At 39.8% G+C, this 23,875-nt stretch overlaps 1 protein-coding gene across 3 annotated transcripts in view; it reads right to left on the bottom strand.

Annotated features, from left to right (window-relative positions):
• MCC (MCC regulator of WNT signaling pathway) overlaps nt 1–23,875 on the bottom strand; it is a 386,214-nt gene that overhangs the window by 241,349 nt on the left and 120,990 nt on the right. Inside the window, exon 1 of one of the 3 annotated variants that reach the window (XM_006203973.4) lies at nt 918–1,490. The exons of the other annotated variants lie outside the window; for them this stretch is intronic. Coding sequence (XP_006204035.1) covers nt 918–974 — 57 coding nt within the window. The 5' untranslated portion in view covers nt 975–1,490. Of the gene's footprint in view, nt 1–917; nt 1,491–23,875 lie in introns of those variants that run through there. 3 annotated transcript variants of the gene reach the window in all.

Consider the following 23,875-nt stretch of genomic DNA (forward strand, 5'->3'; position numbering starts at 1 on the left):
GACAGTGTTTAAGAGGAAAACCCACAACCACTAAGCTCCTGCTGAATACATCCAATCACACAGACCTACTCCTCTCCAGCACCCAGTTCTGCCGATTTTCCATCACCACTTTTCAGGTATTCAAAGTCTAGGGAGGAGGTTTGCCAGAGGCATCCCTAAAGTCATCAAAAAAGGTGGCCTCGGGCATCTAACCGCTCATATATTTGCATATTGTTTGATGGAGCTTTAATTTCAAAGCTGGTCTCCAACACTCAAGTGGATTTGATACTGTGAGAGACAGGAATTGCAAATGCGCTTGCCTCAAAGACTCAGGAGTCCAGTCCCAGGCAGGAAATAAAGTTCTAAGCCGCTTTGATGTGCTTCCTCCCCACTCCCCTCCCCAGCGCTGCTCATTCGTCTCCTCCGAGGAGAGACCACCTTGCCTAAACGGAACCAAACGCATTACACGTGGGAGCCGTTGGCAGATTTAGTACCCCAATGAGCTCCCCGGCCCCACCAAATTATCATCAGCTTAAACTCAACGAGATCCCCGTGTATTCTGAGGACCACGGAAGGGAATGTTGTACTTGAAGTGGAGGGATGGGGGTGGGGTGGGGGGGTGAAGGTAGTGGGGGGTGGGAAGAGTCAGGGGACCCAGGCCACGGAGACTAAAACGCCTCGGCGGCGCGGTGAGGGCTTGTTTCTTTTTTAAGCCACTCGTTTCAGGCTGAAATATCAAGCCAGTTCAGGTCATTTCCTGAGTAGCACAACAAGTTAAAACAAGATCCGGAAAATCTATTAATCTTTAATTGCTCTGCCTCCAAACTGGGAGCGCGAGGCGGGTGGCTTGTGAGGCTGGGGGAGACGGGGAGGGAGGGGAGTTGGTGGCAAAGCAAATGCCTAAGAAACCAGAGTTCCCGACCTCAGCTGTTTCTTACCTCACTCAGCTCGGCCGAGGAGTCGTTTCCATACTTCATGGCAACTCCAGAATTCATGACTGCACTTTTCAGAGCCGAGCTCCTCCTCCTCCAGGTCTCGGAGCTTACGAGTTGGGTTTAACAGGCTGGATATCCACTGCTTGGTCCCTTCTGGCACATTTTAGTCTAGACAGCCATTTTCACCCAGGACAGTGGTGAAGCCCAAACGAAGGATGCAGGCACTCCTCAAAGGAACACGGCTGGCTCACGTTTCACGGACGAGCCATTGCTGCAGGAGGCTGGGTGGCGTGGCGCGCTCGCAGCTGCCGCAGCGGCCGAGCTGGCGCGGAGACCGGGGCAGTGCCACCCGCAGCGCCGCCTCGCCTGTCCTACGGCGTCTCGCCGCCCCCCATTACCAGACTGGAGGGCACCCCCCGCAGGACCCGGCCCCCTAGAGGTCTTCGGCGAGCTCCCGAAGAAACCAGGGCGAGGAAAATCTCCACCTCGGGTTCCGGGGAGGAAAGAAAGCTAGAGAGAGCCGGAGCCGGGCTGCGCTTCACGCTGAAGTTTCCCGTTTGAATCGTCTGGAGTTGTAAGTGCTCTCTGATTGAATACAGCTGTCTAGCTGCTGGCTACAGGGCGAGCGGAGGAGGCGGGGCCAGAAAGAGAAAAGAGGTGGCGGGGGAGGGAGGAGGCCAAGCAGAGGAGACCTCGCCGGGAGTGCAGGCATCCTTCCAGGTCTCTGCGATAGTAATTACGGGACTTCAGTCCAGGACGAGAAAAGAAACAGGAAAAGCCACCTGAGTAATCGTGCAGGAAAATTAAAAAACAAAAACAAAAACAAAAAAACTTCCCTCCTACTAGCGACTTTCCATAATTTAAGAAGGTCAAGACAATTCTGAACACTGTACGTCAAGCAGCCCTGTGCACTTTTCATGGTACATTAAGATTTACAAGAGCGTGGGGCAGTCATTTTCCCTGATCAGTCCAAGTCAACACTGAGGGTGTAAATTCATTGTCAAACTCTCTCACTCTCTCTCTCTCTCTCTCTCTCTCTCTGTCTCTGGGGCAGATTGCATTTTCTGCATGTTCTTAATAAAGATTAAAATGATCCATCACATGAAAGATGTAAGACAGACTCAAATTTCCCATCCTCTCCAACCCTCAAACAGCCCTTAAAGATACTACATTTCCCATCCGCTTCAACCCCCAGACCTTCCTTAAAAAACCTTACAGTTTATCTGAGCAAAGCGAGATTTGTATTGGGGGTGGGAGGAGTATGAATTCAGAAAAAATTCAAGAGGCTATTGTATTCAGTGGACTCCTGGAATCAGAGCTCCCCTGCAGCCTTGAGTTTCCCTGAGGTAAAAAAAAAAAAAAAATCCGTTTGAATGTGTAAGGAGGAGCAGGGAATTGCTGCGGGGGTTGCCGGTAGGGGGGAAGGATTTTCTCTCTATAAAGGTTAAAGTCTCACTGAACTTGAGATGCACTGAGAAATGTTCTGATCCTTTACCAGTAGGTCTGCAGGACTGCTTAAAAGGCCTCATCAGTCAATTTCTACACAATGGGAACAAAATGTCTCCATCTCCAATGACAGATCTTGGCATTTCCTGAAGCCTTCTACGAAAAAGCCATTGTATTGTTAATATCCAAGGTCTTTTTCTTTTTTTTAAATCGAGGATGTTTATTTTGCTTTTTAAGAAGAAGCAAAGAGCTTGACCATTTGCATAGATCGTCTTACCCATGCGCCTTCCTGTTGAGTTCATTCACTGCCTGATGAAGGCACTACTGGGATGAAGAAGAGTTGGCAGCTTTTCTGGAGCACAGGTCCCAAGTGCTAGGGCACTGCCAGACCAGAAAACATCAGGAGAAGCTCTTCTGCATGGGAGGAGTTGGGAAGCCACATTATTTTACTTCTTTATTCATTAAAACCTGTTGAAGACTGACTGTGTGCTTGAAGATGGGGAGGGTAGTGAAAAATTATAAAAATATAAAGAAGACTCAAGCTGCCCATAGTGTTTATAGCTGCATAAAACATAAAGAGAAATGACAGTTCTAAATAGAAGTAGAAATGGATACTTGCCATAAAAGCAGGATAAACTAAGATCTATTGCAGTTCAGAGAGGGAAATAGGATTTTGGCTAGGCTGGGTGGGTGGAGACTCTGTGAAGGACTCTTAAGAGATGCAGCATGAGTTGATCTTTGAAGAATGGTTGAGACCCGCAAAGATGGGGAGTGAGAAGAAGGTATCCGTGGATGTGGACCCACTGTAAGAGGAAATGGGGATGGCAACTAGAATATGCAAAGCATGTGTGGGGAAGGGCAGGTTGTTCTATTCTGGAATGGAACCAGGATTAGATAAGTGAGTTGAAGCCAGATTGTGGATAGTTTTGAGTGTCAGGCTAAAGAAATGGGACTTCTGATTGGCAATGGGGGAAAAAAAGGCTTCTAAAGGTTTTCGAGCACAGAAGTAACAGGATCAAAGCTATGCTTTTTTAGACATTCCAGTGGATTTGTATCACACTCATGAGTAACTAATATGAATTCAAATAGACTAGTGTTGAGTGTGATTCTGGTGTTTAAAGAAACATATTTTTTATACTAGATGGCCCCTAAAACCAAGCAAATGACTTCATCTGGTGTTCAACCAAAAGAAAAGCGATCTGTTCCAAGAGTGAAGGAAAAATTGGCACTGTTGAACTTATTAAGAAGCAATATGTCTGCAGATTCTACTTTATGGACAATATAAGGCATTTTCAAGAGCAATGTTGACTACATGGGATTTTCTTCTTTAACAATGACTTTAATACTTAATCCCCACATAAGATGCAACTTCACTACAATCTGGCAGCAGTAAATGTGGTAAATCGAAAGTAGGAAATGGACATGCCAACTGGACTATCCCAACAATCCAGCAAGAGGTTAAAAGGGCCTGAATTAAGTTGGGACAATGGAAATAGACAGGAAGAGGCAGATGTAAGAGGTTCTGTAGAAAGAGAGTAGAAAGAAATTGGAGTAGAAAGAGGAGAGATTAAAAATGACCTGTAGATCTAGAACTTGGCTGAATGGGGTTTGGGGCAATGTACCCAACAAAAATAGGTATTCCAGAGAAGAAACAGATCAAGGAAGAAACTACATTTGGGATATTGTAAGTTTAAGGTAGCATCTTCAAGTAAAAACATTTAGAAGAAAGCTTGAAATGGAGCTATAGAGATAAATCAAGGTTGAGACAGAGATGGGGGTTTGGGGTTACCCCTATGAGAACAATAAATTAAACCACAGAAACAGGTAAAGTTGCCAAGGAAGAGAAGACAGAAAAAAGAGAAGTGGCCTCAGGATATTGTCTAAGGAAAGTCTTTTTTTTGGAGGGGAAAGAATAAAACAAGAAATGGTGGGAGAGGCCAGTTAGAGAAATAGGAAGATAACCAGGAGATCTCTGAGTCTGGGAGTCTAAGGGAGATGTCAAGACAGAAGGGACAGCATCAATATATATTATAGAGTGGGGAGAAGCCTGAAGACTGATAAAAGACCATTTCAAAGACATTAATGTCCTTCGAAGATAAATCTCTACCAAGCCAAGGAAACAGAATGCAGATTACCACAGGGAATGAGGAGGATCTAGGGGCAGTAGCCATGGACTACTCTTTCCATAAATTTGAAGGTGACAGGAAATCGAAAGATGGGCTAGTTTCTTCAAGTAGATAAGCAATGTTGAGTAGAGGGTAGAATGGGTGTATTTGTAGTCTGAGGCTAAGGGAAACCCTGGAGATACAGAGAGAAAAGGGAGATGGGGCAAAGTTCCTGAAAAATGAGGGAAGGAAAGGGGCCAAAGACAAAACTCATGAGATTAGCTTTGGAGTAGGCTCTAAGAGGAGAATTCAGATGCTCCTTCCCAGGAGACCAGGAACAGTTAGGAGAGCTGGAGACTTTATAGACTAGTAAAGAGAAGACTTCAGAGATACATAGTCACTAATAGCATTTGTGTGAAGAGTCATCCAACTTCCTCTGTGTGATTGTGGAGGAGTAATGAAGAGTAATGATAGCTTATAATCAAAATTTAATTTAAGAACAAGAAGACCACAGAATTGTCTGTCAAGGCAAGGAGAAGAGAGTAGTTGTGATTCCCACCACTGAAGTGATTCAAGCATAGATCAAAGGCTGGTGGGACACACCGAAAGCCAGTGGTATACAGAGTAGTTTTATGAAATAAGGGGGAGTCCAAATTACTTTTCTCCCAATCTACAATTCCATGAAATGAAGTTTTTTGGGGTGTTTGTTTGTTTGTTTTGCTTTGGTTTAAATGGTTTGTCATTTTTTTCACCTCTTAGGTGGTTGGGAATCTCTACTATCAAGAAAGCTAAGATGTTGCTGTAGATACGAATGAAATTGGGTCAATGTCCTAAGCAGATCAGAAATGCAAGGAGTCCCTCAGCATATCATGTCAGCACACCAAAGGGGAATGAGGTCCCAAGGGCATTTCCAATATATTAACAAAAAGTTCGCAAGATTAGTGCTCACTGTTGCTAAGTGCGTAACTGTGCATGCCTACAAATCCTTTCACATTATGACTGCCTCAATATGGCCCCTCTAAAGAGTTTCTCCAAGTCCTGCTTCAGCAGACAGTTAGCTCCTATCCAGGGGTACAGATAGGAAGTGGCAAGGGAATTTATCAAGATCAGGGGGCAGTTCTGGGAGAAGGAGGAAAACCTGTTTTCTGACTGGGCAATACCCTGGGTCCCACTTCTTCCTGTCCTTGTCTTCCCTAGAAGCTAATCTCTTCTCCCCTGACTTCTGGGAGAAGAGGAGGCATCAGTGGTCCTGGGAGAGTTTCTGGGAAAGCAGAAGGTGCCTTTTGCATGAGTGGATGGGTCTGTGCCCTGATCACATGCTGTAGGCACACTGGCACTGCCTTTCTGCTGGCCCTTGTATGTATGGCTGCTGACCTTAGTGAATTTCTACACAGTCAGGATTCTATTCTGGGTCTTGTCTATACCCTATACTGGTAATGAACATCACATTAATGGAACTGATCTTGGGTAAAAGTCTTGAACCTCTCGCATTAAGGAAATTGACTGGACTTTGGGACTGGCTGACCTAAGCCCTGGTCTCTACCCCTAGGATGTCTAAGCCAGCCTTGTCCGTGGCAGCAGTCCACTCTGCTAAGTCAGACTGTCTTCCTCCAGCCCACAATTGCCCCTTCCCCCTTGAGTTTCTTAAGGGAAACCGAACTTTGATACCTCAGACTTTAGGAAGAAAGTAGCCTGGTTAAGCTAATTCACACGAAGGTGAAAAATACTCATAACGTTCTCAACCATGACCAAAGTATTTGCATTGTAAAAGAGAATGCTTTCAAATAGTGCAAAATTGGTGAGATTTCCTGAAAAGAAAGTGACTTTCCAGGGGAAAGGGGGATTTCAGAACCCTGTGGCGATGCAGGAAGTTCCAGTCCTCTGAGTCCTTGAGAGTCATAAAAATCAGGGAGTCCTCAAAGTATATGCTCAAAAGAATTTCCTGCCCTAAATCTATAAGCCCATCCCCATGAGTCCAGAAATGCTCTGCCTAACTCAACTCCTGTGGCCCTCTGTTCAGTCACCACACCAGCTCTTCTCTCAGGCTCTGAGCCAGGACCAAGTCCCAGGTTGCAAGCCTGCAGCCTGCCTCCATGGCCTGCCCTATCAGACATTTGCTCCAGATGCCACAATATGAAGAATTCAGGAAGCATTGCACTGGATGTTCTTTGTCTTAATGTCTGTATCCTCAGAGAATGACAATAAAAACCTAGAAAAAATCCTCAATCACCTACCTCATCCCTGTATTCCACTTACAGAGGTGAGAATATGAGGGTCAGGAAGTTTGTGGTGTTGATTCAAAAACAGAAAAGCACCCACCATGTGCCAGACATTGTGCTGTGCCTTGGGATTCAGCGGTGTATGGGATGGAAAAAATCCTTGCTTTCACAGAGCTAGCATTCTTGGTGGAAAATGATTAATAAGAAAATATAGAAGAGAGTTATAGCTTATGGTGGATGCTCTAAATGAATTAAGCTGGAGCTATGATGAGGGAGAGCAAGCCTCTTAAATGAAGTAGTCAGAGGCGGCCTTGATGAGGAAATGACATTTCAGCACGAAGGTCAAGAAGAAGTCCACTGGCCAAAAGTAGGGGACAATGGCCAGGTGGAAGGATGAGCAAGTGCAGAAATTCTGGGGCAGAAAAGGGCTTGACCTTTCCAATAAACTTCAAGTTTTAAATTTAATTTAAACTTTAATAAAAAGGTAGACATTATGATAGAAAACGATGAAGAAATGATCGACAAGCCAGACCATGCAGTGTGTGTGTGTAGGCCATAGATTTCATTCTGTGTGCATGGAGATGTCACAGGAAGACTTTAAGCAGGGCAGAGACATGGTCCAATTTACATTTTAAAAAGGTAATCTATTCTTATACAATCTTTAACAACAGGTAGCCTAAAAAACAGACAAAAGAAAGTTCCTCACTTATATGAGTATTCCTGCAAATGAAGTATTGATGGAATTAGAATATCCCTATTTTGCAATCTCTAATGATTTAATAAATTTGGGTGTAAAACACAATGGCTACTAACATCACAAAAACTAAATACATGACTTATGATGGAAGAATACAGTACCACCTATGAAGCCATCTTAGCAATTTTTAACAAGAAGGAACATGTCACATTAGCCACAGGGGTGCAATCAGCAAAATCCAGACTATAACTCTACAGGAGAAACAATCTGGTTCTTTCAACAAGTAAATTGGAAGGGAGAGAAAAAAGCAAGTGAACGAGTGAGATATTAATAGAAGGAGAACCCTATAGACAGAGCAACCTATTGCAGTATGTGCTCCTTATTGGGATCTTGAGTCAAATTAACTGACTGTAAAAAATTATGATACCTCTGAGACATTCAGAAATTTACTTTTTGAATATTTGATGCTATTTTATATTATTATTAATTTTTAAACATGTGTTGTCTTGTGTTTATCATTAAAAAGTCACGTTTTCCAGATATATATTGAAATATTTAGGGGTGAAATGATATGATTTCTGGGTTTTGTGTCAAAATACTAGAGGCAAGGAAATAGATGGGGTTTCCAATCTGACAGACTGGTATGCAATGATAACTGTTAAAGCTGGGTGACAGCTATATGGGAGTTCATACTCCTCTCTCTGTCCACTTGTATATGTTTGAAAGTCTTCATAATAAAAGAAGCCCAAAACGGATAATTTTGCCTTTATGTAAAGAATGGGTTGTACTGCCATCAAAGTACAGCAAGAAAACTTGTTAAATGCTATTGCAGTTTTAAGAGGATACATATGGCTTGAAGCCCAATGAAATCAATGAGGATGGTGAGAAATGGATAAACTTGAAATACATTATTTAGATAAAACTGAGTCAGACTTGGTGAATGATTGGATGCAGGTAACAGAAGGAGGAATCAGGATGACCATCTGTTTTGGGGCAGAAAAACTGCGTGTGGGGAGGGACTGGGATTGGGAGAATCAAGGGTTTCATTTCGGACACGTTAAATTGGAGAATCCTATTTGACATCTAAGTGGATGCCAGTAACAGTTGTATAAATGAGTTTGGGGTTCAGGGGAGAGACAGACTAGATAGTTGATGTTAAAAGCCACAAGAACACATGAGGTCACCTAGGGAGAGACTGAGTACAAAGATGCAATCCCAGGACTTATCATTGAGATGCTCCAATATTTCCAGAGGGTAGAAGAACAGAATCCAGCAAGGAAGACCAAGAAAAAGAAACCAGTGAGGAAGAGCAAAACTGAAGCTATGACATCACAGATGCCAAGAGACCAGTATGTCAAGGAGAGTGGCAACCCACGTGGAATGCTGCTGAGAGTTCAAGAAAGTGACAACGAAGAAGTATCCTTTGGTATTGGAGATTACTGCAGACCCTGGAGAGGAGCAATTCCATTAAGTGGTGGAGATGGGCAGAGGCTAGATTAATGTGGATTGAATAGTGACTCAGAAGTGAAAAAGCTGAGAGTACACGGAGATTACTTTTGAGAAGCATGTTGCCCAAAGCCTCACTGCTACTGACCTATCAAGTGAGACCTTGAACCCAACCTGACTTCTACTTCTGAGCTTTTCTCCCTTTACCACGCCCATTCAGTCAAGCTATCTTGGAGTCCCTTGCCTGGGATAAGAGACTCTTAATTTATTAGCACAGTGGACCCCTCCCTAAACTGATAACTGAAGTCTGTTCCATCGGATTGGGTCTTCATTTAATTGTTTATAAAATTGGCTACATTGCTTTTAGACTCAATGACTGCTGGGAAATGGAATGCAGTAGATCATTTCATTAGTCTATGTTTAAAATTTGCTAAGAAGAGCAATACTTGAAAACTATTTCCAGATTAAACCTTACACATAGAACAAACAAAAACCCAGCTTTCTCGACTGCAAATATAACTCAAGCACAGAAAGCACCCCTGTGGTGTGTCTGTCTCATTAATTACATTCATGGACTGCCTCACACCCAGCCTAGGCATTCTACTAACCTAGAATCACTTGGCAGCCACATCCCTGACATTATCAGTGGGGAATTCCTAGCTGAGATTCATTACTGCATGCATGCATCATGTGGTGCTTCAAAAACCTCTTCACTGTCGGGTAAGATATTTTGGAGCTGAAAACTTAGTATCCGTGTCATCTTGCCTTAAATATTCAGAGTCTTTTTCAAAAATCTTATTTGTTCTCCAGATTTCTTTAAACTATATCAAAGTCTCTGTGGAAAAGAGAAAAATAATCAGGGTGAGATTAGAGATTTGGAAATTCAAGGAAGTAAAAAAAGTTTTAAATCCTCTGAGGAGTACTTGCATGTGATCAATCTTCCAGAGAAGAAAAAGAAAGATACATTAAATAGACGCATGAAAGTAGACGTAGTAAAATTTGGAGAACTTGCTTCAATTAAATGAATTCCAAATGCCTCCCACTGTTATTTCTGGAGCTCTTTGGGACACTGAAACAGCATCATTCCTTGTCTCTTTTAGCTAGAATATGTTGCAGCAGCTGCCAAAAAGGGGCAAAGAATTAATATAATATAATGCTTCCAGACCTAATGACAAAGGAGGCAGTTCACCTGGCATCATACCAAGCTGATGGATGAGGATCTGAGACACAGGCCGGGGAAAGCCATCATCCCATCCCTGAGTCCACCAAATGCCAGTGTTGGGTGCTCTGGTAGAGATTTCCTATAGGGATAATCTAAGTCATGAGGAATAGGCTCTGCCTATCTTTTTTTTAATCAAAAAAAATTTTATTTAAGTATAGTTGATTTATAATGTTGATTTATAATATTATAGCCAATATTTTATAATAACTTTCAATGGGCTCTGCCTATCCCTATAAGTCCACTTCTCTCTCCCAGCCATTCTCAATTGTTTTGCACGATTGCCACGTGAGCTCAGATGTTCCCTTCTGAGCAAATGCTCTTTAATTGGCATATCTAGCCATGACCCTTCCTTGTGCTCCAGTTAATGTTTTTTCATGTGACTCCATACACTTTTAAGTCTTTCCATCACCGTGAAGCATGTCTAAAACTAAACTTGTCATGTTCCACGGAAAACCAGGTTAAGAAAGCTTGCAGATTTCTGTAAATGAAACCAGTTTCCCGTCAAACAACTCTGTCATTTTCAGTTCCCTTTTCCTTCATCTCCTCTTCCAGTCAGTCAGCCCTTTCTTCTCCACTTGCTCTCCACTTTTCCTGCTAGCAACATCTTCCAGGCCTTGTCTTTTTGTATTTTGGTAACTATAACTTAATGATATGACTCAACTTAAGATCATTCTGCATAGTCTAGCCCAGCTATTTTTTCTAAAATACAGCTTTCTTTCATGTCATTGTACAAGTAAATCTTTTTAAAGATATTTTATAAGCTTTATTGAAATACAATTCATCTACCATCACATTTACCTCTGAACATGTACAATTCTGTGACTTTTAGCATATTCACAGAGTTGTGCAAGCATCACCATTATCTAATTAGAACATTTTCATCACCCACAAAAGAAACCTATACTCTTTAGCCATCATTCCCTAATTATCCCAACCACTAATCTACTTTGTGTGTCTCTATTGATTTGCCTATTCTGGACACTTCATACAAATGAAATAAAACAGTATGTGGCTTCATATCTGTCTTCTTTCACTTAGCCTAATATTTTCAAGTTTCATCCATGTTGTAGTATGTATCAATATTTCAATCCTTTTTATTGCCAAATAATATTCCATTGTATATGGTTATACCACATTTTGTTTATCTATTCATCAGTTGATGGCATTTGAGTTGTTTCCTTTTTTTGGGCTATTATTAATAATGTTGCTGTGAATATTTGTGAGCAGGTTTTGTACACATATATTTTCAGTTCTCTTGGGTAAATGCCTAGGGATGGAATTGCTTGGTAATATAGTAATTCTGTGTTTAACATTTTGAGGAATACCAAATTGTTTCCCAAATGGCTGTACCATTTCGTTCTCCCACCAGCAATATATGAGGGTTTCTTTATTTCTCTACATCCTTGCCTACACTTACTGTCTATGTGTTGATCTTTCTTTTCTCTGAAGTCCTTTGGCATTTCTGGCCTTGATGGCCCCATTAAAGGCTAAGCTGCGATGCTCAGCTCAACTAAGGAAAGGAAAAACCAGGACTCTCATGGCTGTATCAGTATTAGAAAATGGAAACAATTCTGCTCCGGTTGGTAAACAACCACTGCCCCAAATCAGAGAGTGCCCTCTCCCTGACCATTCGCTGCCCAGGCTGCCCCATTTCTACCTTTAGAAACCCCCATTCCTTTCCACAGGTTAGCAGTCGTAGGCCTAACACTTGGCACAGTCAGGGGCTCTGGAACCTTCCTCCATTGCTATGGCTAGTCCCCACTGTCAAGTATTTTTCATGTCACCCCTGGACAAAAGAGCTCATGTCTCTTAAACAAAGACAGAATCAAAGAATTAACTTATTAAAGATACCCAATTATATGGTTCCATTAAACGATTGTCATACTCTTAAAGGATTTTCTAACAGCTTTTGAATCATTATCCCCCAACCCTTTTACCACTCTCTGAATATGAAACCCACTTCGTGTTCCACGCTCTTGACAATGCCCATCTTCCTGTCCTTTCCTTTTCTAGCACAGGTTCCTTCCTGCTTGTGTTTCATACCCGTATGGATCTTTTTAGGATTTCATGTTCCAGAACTAACTACAACAGCTGGCTTATTTTTCCAGTTGGTAGGAACACAACTATTTGAAAGCACCCTCAGCCTTCTCTTAGACCATCAGCTAACGTCCATGGCACATGAGAAGGCAGCAAAGACCACTGTTCAAAATAAGGAAAGCTACCCTTGTTTTTCCCTCACATCCAAAATAATAAGTTTTTGACTTCTTTCTTCACACAGCTGATGTTTACCTCTTTTCATTTCAAATACCACTATCAATGACAGAGCGGGAAACAAATCTCATGGGAGATAAAAGCTAACCCTAAGATGCAAACAGCTGTTATTTGGAGGAATTTGGGAATTTGAAGAGCAAGAAATGGATACTTTTAAACTAATTTCTTGCGTTTTTCTTAAGGCAGGACCCTCCTTCAAAAGTGAACATCTCTCTAGTTTCTTGAGACAAGGCATCAAATTAATGCCTTTTCATATTCAAGAAATATTTAATTGTCAGCTACAATGTTCACACATTTTGCTAGGTACTAGCAATATAACGGTGAATAAAAAGAGATGCCGTCATTGTCCTCAGTTGATCCTAGAGTCACACGTGGTAGAACACAACGATGGCCCCACCTTCACAACTCTTTGTAAACATGTAAACAGAGCGCCTTCTCACTCTGATTCTGGACTTGTCCATGTGACTTAACTCTGGCCACTAGAATAAGCAGGAAGTAAGCCACATCTGCCACTAACATGAGATGCCTGGGGCAGCTTTCTGGAGGACGACAGACATGTAAGCAGTTGCCCCAGTCACCCACACTGTGGCTCAGGCCAGCAGTCAGCCAGCTGATCCCCAGGTATATGAGCTAGCTCAGCCTAGACAGCCAAGAACAACAGTTGCCCTACCAACCTGCGGCTGACCCCAAATACATGGGCAATAAACACTTATTGTGGAATGCCAATGAGATTTCGTGATGTTTTATTACAAGGCATTGTGTGGCTAACAAGTAACTGATACACCACTTAATCATAAACATGAACAGAAAATCACAAGCTGCAATATGTGCTCTGAAGGACATGAATACCGAAGTATGAGAGTAGATGACAGCTAGATCTAGCCTAGACTGGGTGGGGAGGGGAGGCCACAGAACACTTCTGTAAGGGAGAAATGTGTGAGCTGAGATCTAAAGGATGTGTAGAAGTTAACTAGGAGAAGAGTGGGGGAAAGAGCTGTTCATGTCACTGGAACAGCATGTGCAAAGGCCCTGCGGGGGGGGGGGGGAGCACAGACACTGAGTCATTCTAAGAAAGCAGTGTGGCTGTAACACAGTGATAAAGGGCAGAGTGCAAAGAAATGGGGCTGGAATGATAGGCAGTGACTGGAGTAGGTAGAACACGGGCTTCACACTTGATCCAAGGAACAGTGAAACTACTGAGTGGTTTTAAGATGGCAGTAATAGTTGTTCTTCTCACACCAACATCTTGAAATTTGCCCATGAATTTTTCTAGCTGGCTCTAAAACAAGGATATTATTCATCCATCCATTTAGTCAATGAACACTTATTAAGAGGCTCCAATTTGAAATGGATACATGATTCAGAGATTAAATGAATGAATGGGCCTATGCCAAACAATGTGATAGGTTGGAGAGACATGAAGACAGGTCTCCGGTCCTTGATCTGCTCACAGTAGGGGAGGTAGACATGAAAAAGAGACATCTTGCTAACCCAGAGATAATGTGAACAATATGCTTTAAAAGTGTAGAGAAGGAACATCTAATTCTGTTAGGGCCAAATTACACACATTGGAAGTAAAATGGGCTTGAGTACAATACGGATGGACTTGGGGGTGAAGGCTGGATAACTGTAACCCTTTGTTGTTGAGATTTTTATGGGGACTCCATTTTCCTGAAAGTCCTGATTTGTTCGCAATAGAAAGAGGGCACCTACCTAAGTGCTGCTGGTGCCAGTGATATCACCTGAGAGAACTGTTTTGCTCAGCCCCGCATAACACACAACCAGAAGTCCTGAGTGCTGCTCAGTGCACGTATGACATGGAACAGGAAAGAACCTCACAGGGACTCTGAACTCTCACATCTGTCTCCACTGGGCTGTACTGACCATTGGACAAGTCAGTATGAAGGCTCAGCACGACCTTCTTTAGTTCTCTTTCTAGGATTTGGCTTATTTTGGCTGTTGATGCTCATCTTTGATTCTTTTTCTTTGCAGATTTAATCTGCCAGTGAGCTTTGTTCTCTATCAAGCAATAAAAAAATTTTTTTTAAGAAATACATTATAAGCTCTTCAGTATTCATGTCCTTTGCAAATATAGTTGGCGATTCTTATTAATGGATGAGGCTCTTTTAAGGTCAGGATTAGAAGACATTCAATTATAAATCCCAAATTCAGCTCTGATGCTCTAATTCCTAGATTCTGCATCCCTGCTAGGAAATCTCCAAATTCCTAACAATATCCGTATCAGCAAACTTTTCTTCAGTGGCAGTTCCCAAAGGTACTATCTTTTTTATTGTTAGAATTAGAGCATACTCTTTGTACACTGAATACAGTTATTTATCTAGTGGGCACTCAACAACTTTAAGTATTAGGTTAGGTGGGGAGGGTATAGCTCAAGTGGTAGAGTGCATGCTTCACATGCACAAGGTCCTCCTGAGTTCAATCCTAGTAACTCCTCCAAAAATAAATAAGTAAGTAAACCTCCCCCCAAATTTAAAGGTATTAGGTTAAACCTTATGAATTTAGTAAACTGTCAATTTTAAATAGTTCAACTTAATACTAAGTTCCACGGCCCAAAACCAGTTTAGAAAGTCAAAATTAAGTACGTTATGTAAGTAATTTTCATAGCATCCAGAGAGGTCAAATGCTCTTCATTTGACCTTCTGAAAAACGACAGCAGGAGACTGAGATGATTGGATTCTTTCTCCTTGTGAAATACCCAGACACTGCTGGGCATGAAGGAGACTCTCAAAAGGTGCCTCTTCTACCAATACAAGTAGGAGAATCTACTTACCATGAGTCATATTTACAATCGAAAGACTCTAGAGATAACTTGAGAATATTGCTGAAAGTCCTTTGCATTGCTAACTGAATTAAAATAACAAGAACAAATAACAAGAACAAGGCAAAAAATAAATCGACAGGCCTTATCTGCTAGCAAAGGCACCTACCTCCTCTCGACGGAAATGAATTTTCCTAAGAGCTGAATATTCTCCGAGAGCTCATTTATATTTCTGTCATGATCCAATAAGTTTCCAGAGTGAGAGAAACTACATTTCACATCGCCCACATGAGCCCTGGCACTTCTAATCTACAATCTCCACTTTTAATTTACATCTGAAAAATGAATGAATGAGCAACTACAGGGATATAACAGGCAGGGTCACATAAACATGGTGAGTAATTCTATTACACCTGATGCCCAGCTCTGAACAAATAAACGCCTTTACATGTTCTGGCTTTGTATTCAAGACAGTAAACTGAACCGCTTTCCCATCCATGGCAGACATGTGAAATCTGTCAAATAACAGCATTCAGCCCAACCCACTGCCTTGATCCTATGTGTGTGTGTGTGTATATATATATATATATATATTTCTAAAACCAAGTTTTCATTTTAATAGCATTCCTTTTTAATTTCAGCAAAGCAAAATGGAAATAACACTGGAGCAGATGCAAAAGTAAAGTGAAAATGTCTTCTTGGACAAAGCTCTTTTAGTGAAAGCAACACTCCATGCGGTCTCCCTGATTCCTCCTCAGTATTCAACCGCCCAAATTAGATTCACTTCACTGGCTGTCTTCATCGGATTTCACAAAACTGGGAACTATCCAAAAGAAATAAAAGGTGAGCTTTTTCCTGAAAGCGGGATACTAGGTTTGAAAACAAACATTCAGATTAAGTGAAGGAACTTGATTAAACCCACAATTCAAGATAATGATGAACTGAATGCTGGCACTCAGCTGCCTGACACACTTTAGCATATGAATTAAATTTTCTGTTAGCTAACCCACTTAAAAAAAACTGTATTCAAACATCTCCCTTCAGGGAATTGGCCATATGTGGAATTAACAGACTCTTGGGTCCACATGGAGCTTGGCTTGCAATTTCTGAGTTTGCTGGAAAAGTGAATTTATTGCATTATATTAAAATGGACATTGGGAGATTTATCTGAGCATATGACACTCTAATGGGCATGTCTATTTAATCAAATGTGCCATCACTCAAATACATACAGGTGTACCAGCAGTTGTTTGCAGGAGTGGTAATCCCAAAAAGGGATGTGTATGGCCAGATGCTAAAGAAGGCACTTCAAATAAGGAGGTGAGTGCATGTGGCGATGTAGGGAAAGAGCTGTCATGATGTATGACATGGACCTTCCTAAACACATTGACAAATCTGTAGCAAAATGTTTTCCATAAAACCTTCATTCCATAAATAGAATTTAAAAATGGGATGGTAGCATATGGCTGTGTAAAGTTTAATGCAATCCACATGTCTTCAACAATGCCAGTGGGGATGGGCTAATGAAGATGCAAATGGGGAAAGGTATACTATTAAGTCGGCTACCTCACAGCGCCCAGATGGCCCAGAAATGCCAAAGCCATTTTGTGACTATCTAGAAAAAATCAGATCAGAATTTAATTTCAGCCTTCTTATTCACAGTCTACAGATGTAAGATTTTGCATAGTTTAGTATCGCAAGATGCGTAGGGAGACCTAAGTGCTTTATAAATCATATAAGGACAAAGGGGAAGAAAATCAATTAGAAAGAGGTGGAGACCAGATGATTTCCAATTATTGATTCTGCGCCATAGGGAGATGGACTGAGAGGTATTTGTGAAGGAAATTAGATATAAGCAATGAAGTCTTAAAGAGTTGGTAGCTGGGGAAGAACTACATTTTGAGGACACTCATTTTTTAAAGCACTGTACTACATACTTAACATACATACATGGTATCAATGTTATTGCCATTTTGAGATGAACACAACTAAAGCTCAGCGATGAAATAAATTCCCCAAAGTCACAAAGTTAGTAAGTACCTGAACAGAGATGTGAATTCAAAGCCTGTCTCATCTGCTTCCAAAGCCTATTCTTTTTCTACACAAATGTTTACCAAGGCTGTCTTTCATGTGTTGCCTTTACTTCTACCAGACCATGTTCCGTATGCATTACAGTCTACTAATAGTTTCCTCTAATTCATAGATTTATACTTTAAAATATTTATTTGAAAAGAAAAATGTATAATACTATTACCAAGAGAAAACATCATTTTTCTTCTGCAATCAGCAGAAGTCAGCTGAATTAAATTCTAGCTAAACACGGTTGCCTACCCAAATCTCTGAACCTGGGGCCTGCCTTTTCCTTGTAAGGAGGGCTCAGAAAATCAGGGAGGTATGAAAGACCTTCACGCACCGAAGTGAGGCTTTTCTCTTGATGTAAACAGAAGGACTGAGAGAGAACTAAAGTGGGAATTTGATTTCTGTCCTGTGATATGGTCCTGTTTGATTACTGCTTGTGGCACATATGGGTGTACCGCCAGGAATCCTGATGCCACCACTGGCCATGCCGGGGGAAGCACGTGCCATTGGCTGAGCATTTCTGTTGAGTTGTAGTCAGGGAAGATAGAAGGAGATTGATTAGATCTAATCTTTTTTTCAAATCAAAATTCAGTTTGAAAGGAACTAGATCTGTTTGTATGTGTGACTCAGTGAAGTTTTATGTGTCACAAATCTCAGGGCAAACTAAAAATTAAACACAGGGCCAAATTCTTATAGGGCACTTACGTCGCACAGCCCCGCCCTCAAGTGTACTGACTCGCGGAGCTGCTGAGCAGCCTTCGCCACACTTCCTGGTTAAACTACTGCAGGACGTCATCAGGCACGCCATCACCAGGCCCCTCCTTACTACAGAATTTCTTGGAGAAGACAGGCTAGAAGTGGCTAGTACCTAGCCTCCTCCTGAGCAAACCTGACTCAAAGAGAGGCCACTTGAGACCCAAGGTCCTTTTTCAGCATATTGTCCTGGTCTTCTCCTTATTTCTCTAAAAAGTATAGAATGACAGCACGACTATTAGAGTACCAGGAGCACCCCACCATAAAATACTAAAAACCCAACCCCATGTGTCAAACAGAATAAGCAAAAGACATTTCTACATCCTTATTTCAAAAGTATTTTGTTTCCTAATCCTCTATAATTTGACTCGCTAGCATGTTTAACAATGTATATAAGCTTCTGCAAAAATAAAAACAGTATTTTGGCTTTCTCTATTTTTATATGCATGTACTATGTTTTCCCAGAAAAGCCCACATTCGTACGTATGCATTCAAACCTGCTATGTAGTAACACACAACCATGTGCATGTACACACACGCACACACGCACACACACATACACAAATTGCTTGTCTCAAAAATCTGAATTTCAGTAGCAGAGATGGCAATGACTCCTAAGTGAGAAATACATTGAAAATGAAAGAAATACAAATTCAGGTCATGTCAGGAAGCAGATTTTCCAATGGTGATAAAATTATACCTGAGACAAGACTAAGAAAATGCACTAAAGGCACCGCAAAAAAAGCAAAAACAAAAAACAAAAACAAAAACAAAAAACAATTTAAATGTCACCCTGGGAGGAACAGGGTATTAACTGTCAAAGAAGCCCGATATACTACAAGCCCTCTACTTGCTCCAAATATTTACATCTGGAGAAATACATGTTTATTTTAGAATCAGGAGAGCATACTGCTTACATCTTAAAATTTTCAGGAGCCAGCAATTAGTTTAATTATTAACAGAGTTCCCTGACCAAACTATTGCTTCAAAAAAAGTGGTTCCCACGCACATCACACCCTCCTCTTGGCAATTCCAGTCTGGGTCCTGTGACTGGCACATGGACATCACTGAATAAAAACCACAGTACATGAGTTAGTATATTGGTGAGGCCTTGCTCTTAAATATAATTTGGCCAGATTTTGGAAATGTGAAGAGAGATCTGACTTGAATGCCAATCCACTCACCTCTCTCTTAACAAGGTATCAATATGGTGCTAATGGTACTTTCTCAAATATTTTTAATATACTATCCATACTTCCTTAGTTGACACAATTATATAAACAGCTTTAGGAAATTCAATTGGTCTAATTTTTTAAAGCTTAATTTTTATTTAAAAGGAAAAGCATGGCTACATGGTATTTCACCATACACTTATGGTTCAGTAGCTATTTTGTTCTGTTTTAGTGAAATATTCTCAGAACAACTGAAACTGAAGCCTAAAATGTTAATGTGGAATGAGAACAAATTTACTTTTTGGTATGGGTACAATTTTTTAAAAATATAAATAATTTTTTATTATGTAGATAATGCTCATTGTAGGAAATTTTTCATTTATTATGCAGGTAATATGCATTGCAGAAAAATTAAGAAATGCAAATGTGCAAAAGAGAAGAAACTAAAAATTACCACTCACCTGATTAAGATAAACACTGTTTTCATGTTGGTAAGTATTCTTCTACCCCTATGACTATATGTAATACATACTAGTTACAACTAAGATCTATTTTTCAAATTAAAACAAAATTCAGTTTATTTAAACTAAAAAAAAAACCCCAGTTCACCCATTTCTCCCATCCCTCAAACCCCCTGCCCCAGCAACCACCAGTCTATTCTCTGTATCTTCTGTATCTATGAGCTTAGTTTTTTATCTGTATGTTTATATTTTTGATTCCACATATAAAAGAGATCATATGGTATGTCTTTCTGTGTCTAACTTATTTCACTCGGCATAATGCCCTTGAGATTTGTCCACCTTGTCTCAAGTGGCAAGATTTCATTCTTTTTTATCATGAATTTCATATATATATATATATATATATATATATATATATATAAAAATATAATTTCTTTATCAAGTTACCCATCAATAGACACTTAAGTTGTTTCCGTACCTTAGCTATTGTAAATAATTCCGCTATAAACATGGATATACAGATAACTTTTCAAATTAGTGTTTCTGTTTTCTTTGGATAAATACCCAGAAGAGAAATTGCTGGGTCATATGGTAGTTTTATTTTTAATTTTTTGAGGAACTAACATATTGTTTCCCACAGTGGCTGCACCAGCTTACATTCTCACCAACAGTGCATGAGGGTTTGCTTTTCTCCATATCCTTGCCAACACATGTTATTTCTAGTCTTTTTGATAATAGCCATTCCAACAGGTGTAATGTGGTATCTCATTGTCGTTTTGATTTGCATTTCCCTGATAATTAATGATGTTGAAAACCTTTTCATCTACATGTACGTCTTCTTTGGAAAAATGTCTGTTCAGATCTTCCACCCATTTTAAAACTCAAGTTGTTTGTTGTTTTGCTCTTAGGTTATATGAGTTCTTTATATATTTTGAATATTAGCTTCTTATCAAACATATGATTTGCAAGTATCTTCTCCCATTTGGTAGGTTGCTTTCTCATTTTGTTGATGGTTTCCTTTGCTGTGCAGAAGCTTTTAGCTTGATAGAGTCACTTACTTATTTTTGCTTTTGTTGCTTTTGGTGTCAATTCAAAAAATCATCACCAAAAACTATGTCAAGAAGGTTACTACTTATGTTTTCTTCTAGTTTTGTGGTTTCGGGTCTTATATTCAAGCCTTCAATTTATTTTGAGTTAATTTTTGTGTATGGTGTAGGATAGTGGTCCAGTTTCATTCTTTTGCATGTGGCCATCCAATTTTCCCAACACCATTTATCAAAGAGACTGTACTTTTCCCATTATTCTTGGCCCCTGTTGTAAATTAATGACCATAGTGCATGGGTTGACTTCTGGGCTCTGTATTCTGTTTCATCAATCTCTGTGTCTGTTTTTATGCCAATAAGATTGTTTTAATTACTAGAGCTTTGTAATAGAGTTTGAGATCAGGGAGCATGCTGCCTCTAGCTTTGTTCTTTCTCAAGATTTCTTTAGCTCTTTGAGGTCTTTCATGGTCCCCCCAAAATTTTAAGAGTTTTTTATTTTATTTCTGTGAAAAATGCCATTGAATTTGATAGGGATTGCATCGAATCTGTAGATTGCTTTGGGTAGCATGGTCATTTTAAAAATATTAATTCTTCCAATCATGAGCATGGACCATCTTTCCATTTATGTTTATCTTCTTCATCTCTTTCATTAATGTCTTATAGTTTTCAATATACAGGTCTTTCATTTCATTGGTTAAATTTAACTGTAGATATTCTATTCTTTTTGGTACAATTTTAGATAGGATTGTTTTCTTAATTTCTCCTGATAGTTCAGTACTAGTGTATAGAAATGCAACAGGTTTTTGTGTATTGATTTTGTATCCTGCACCTTTACCGAATTCACTTATTAGCTCCTACAGTTTTTTGATGGAGTCTTGAGGATTTTCCTACATATGATATCATTAAATTGCAAATAGCGACAGTTTTATTTCTTTGTTTCCAATTTGGATTTCTTTTATTTATTTTTCTTGTCTCATTGCTCTGGCTAGAACTTCCAATACTATACTGAATAAAAGTAGTGAGAGTGGGCATCCTTGTCTTGTTCTGGATCTTAGTGGAAAAGCTTATAGCTTTTCACTATTAAGTATGACAAGCTGTGGGCTTGTCATATATGACCTTTATTACACTGAGGTAAGTTCCCTCTATACCCACTTTGTTGAGAGTTTGTATAATAAACGGATGTTGAATTTTATCAGAACTGTTTCTGCATCTACTGAGATGATCATATGATTTTTATCCTGCATTTTGTCAATGTGATAATTACACTGACTGATTTGTGGATGCGGAACCACCTTTGCATCTCTGGGGTAAATCCCACTTGATCATAGTATATTATCCTATTAATGTATTGCTAAACTTGGTTTACTAATATTTTGTTGAGAATTTCTACATCTATGTTCATCAGGGATATTGCCTGAACTTTTCTTTTCTTGAGGCATTCTTGTCTGGTTTTGGTTTCAGAGTAATGCTGGCCTTGTAAAATGAGTTTGGAATAGTTCTGGTTCAAGATAGTGATGTAAGAAAATCCTGGAATCACCTCCTTCCATGAACACACTGAGTCTATAGCTACATATAGAACAATTTCCTCTTAGAAAAACCTAAAACCTGGCTAAGTGACAAATACATATTGGGCAAATGAGAAGAAAACCACATCCAGGAGGGTAGAAGAGGCTGGCACACAATCTCACTATGAACCCCACCCCCAGTGTGGCATCCCACGACCAGGAGGGAACTCAGAAACTGAAGCTTATTCCTGAGGAACAAAGGGTTTGGACAATACATTGGACATCCCAGCTTCTGGGACATACACTTGAGAAACAAGGCCCCAACCCAGCCGGCTTTGAAAACATAAAACATGGGAATGGAGAGTAATAATGTTGAGCTTTACAATGGGATCAAACTTAAGTTATTATCAACTTAAAATAGGCTGTTACAGATATAAGTTGTTCTATATAAGACTCCTGGTAACTATAAAGCAAAAACATGTAGTAAATACACAAAAGATAAAGAGAAGGAAATATAAGCATACCACTCAAGAAAAGTCATCAAGTCACAAAGGAAGTGAGCAAGAGAAAAAGAAACGAACAGAGAGGAACTACAAAACAGCCAGAAAACAATTAACAAAATGAAAATAATTATCCATAATTAATTTAAATATAAATGGACTAAATTCTCCAAAGAGACACAGTGGCTGAATGGCTAAAAAAGCAAGATCTATCTATACACTGCCTACAAGAGACTCACTTTAGGTTTAAAAATACACAGAGACTGAAAGTGAAAGGATGGAAAAAGATATTTCATGTAAATAGAATCCAAAAGAAAGCTGGAGTAGCTATACTTATATCAGACAAAATAAACTTTAAAACAAAGATGGTAATAAGAGACAAAGAAGGGTATTACATAATGATAGAAAGGTCCATCCAATAAGAAGATATAACATTTGTAAATATTTATGTACCCAATATATGAGCACCTAAATGTATAAGGCAAAAATTAACAGACCTAAAAAGAGAACTAGACAATAATACAATAATAACAGGGGACTTTAATACCCCACTTACGTCAATGGATAGATCATTCAGACAGGAAATCAATAAGGCAACACTTGCCTTAAATGACATGTTAGACCAGATGGACTTAATATCCATGTGATTCTGTAAGATATTTACAGAATAGTCCATCCAAAAGTGACAGAATACACATTCTTTGCAAATGCACGTGGAACTTCCAAGGTAGACCATATATTAGGCCACAAAACAAGCCTTAATAAATTTAAGAGGATTGAAATCATACCAATCATCTTTTCCAACCACAATGGTATAAACAAGAAATTAATTATATGAAGAAAATTGGAAAATTCACAAATATGTGGAGATTAAACAACATGATACTGAACAACCAATGGGTCAAAAAAGAAATCAGAAGAGAAATTTAAAAAAACCTTGAGATGGGGGAGGATATAGCTCAAGTGGTAGAACGCACGTTTAGCATCCACAAGGTCCTGAGTTCAATCCCCAGTACGTCCTCTAAAAAATAAATAAGTAAGTAAACCTAGTCACCTCTCCCTCAAAAACAAAAAATATACCAAAATTTATGGGATCCAGCAAAAGCAGATCTAAGAGGGAAGTTCATAGTGATAAATATGTTCCTCAAGAAATAAGAAAAGTATCAAATAAGCAACCTAACTTTATCCTTGAAGGAACTAGAAAAGGAAGAACAAATGAAGCCCAAAGTTAGTAGAAGGGAGGAACTAACAAGCATTGAAGTA

The sequence above is a fragment of the Vicugna pacos genome, chromosome 3 (genome assembly GCF_048564905.1).
Source record: "Vicugna pacos chromosome 3, VicPac4, whole genome shotgun sequence".
Lineage (NCBI taxonomy): Eukaryota > Metazoa > Chordata > Mammalia > Artiodactyla > Camelidae > Vicugna > Vicugna pacos.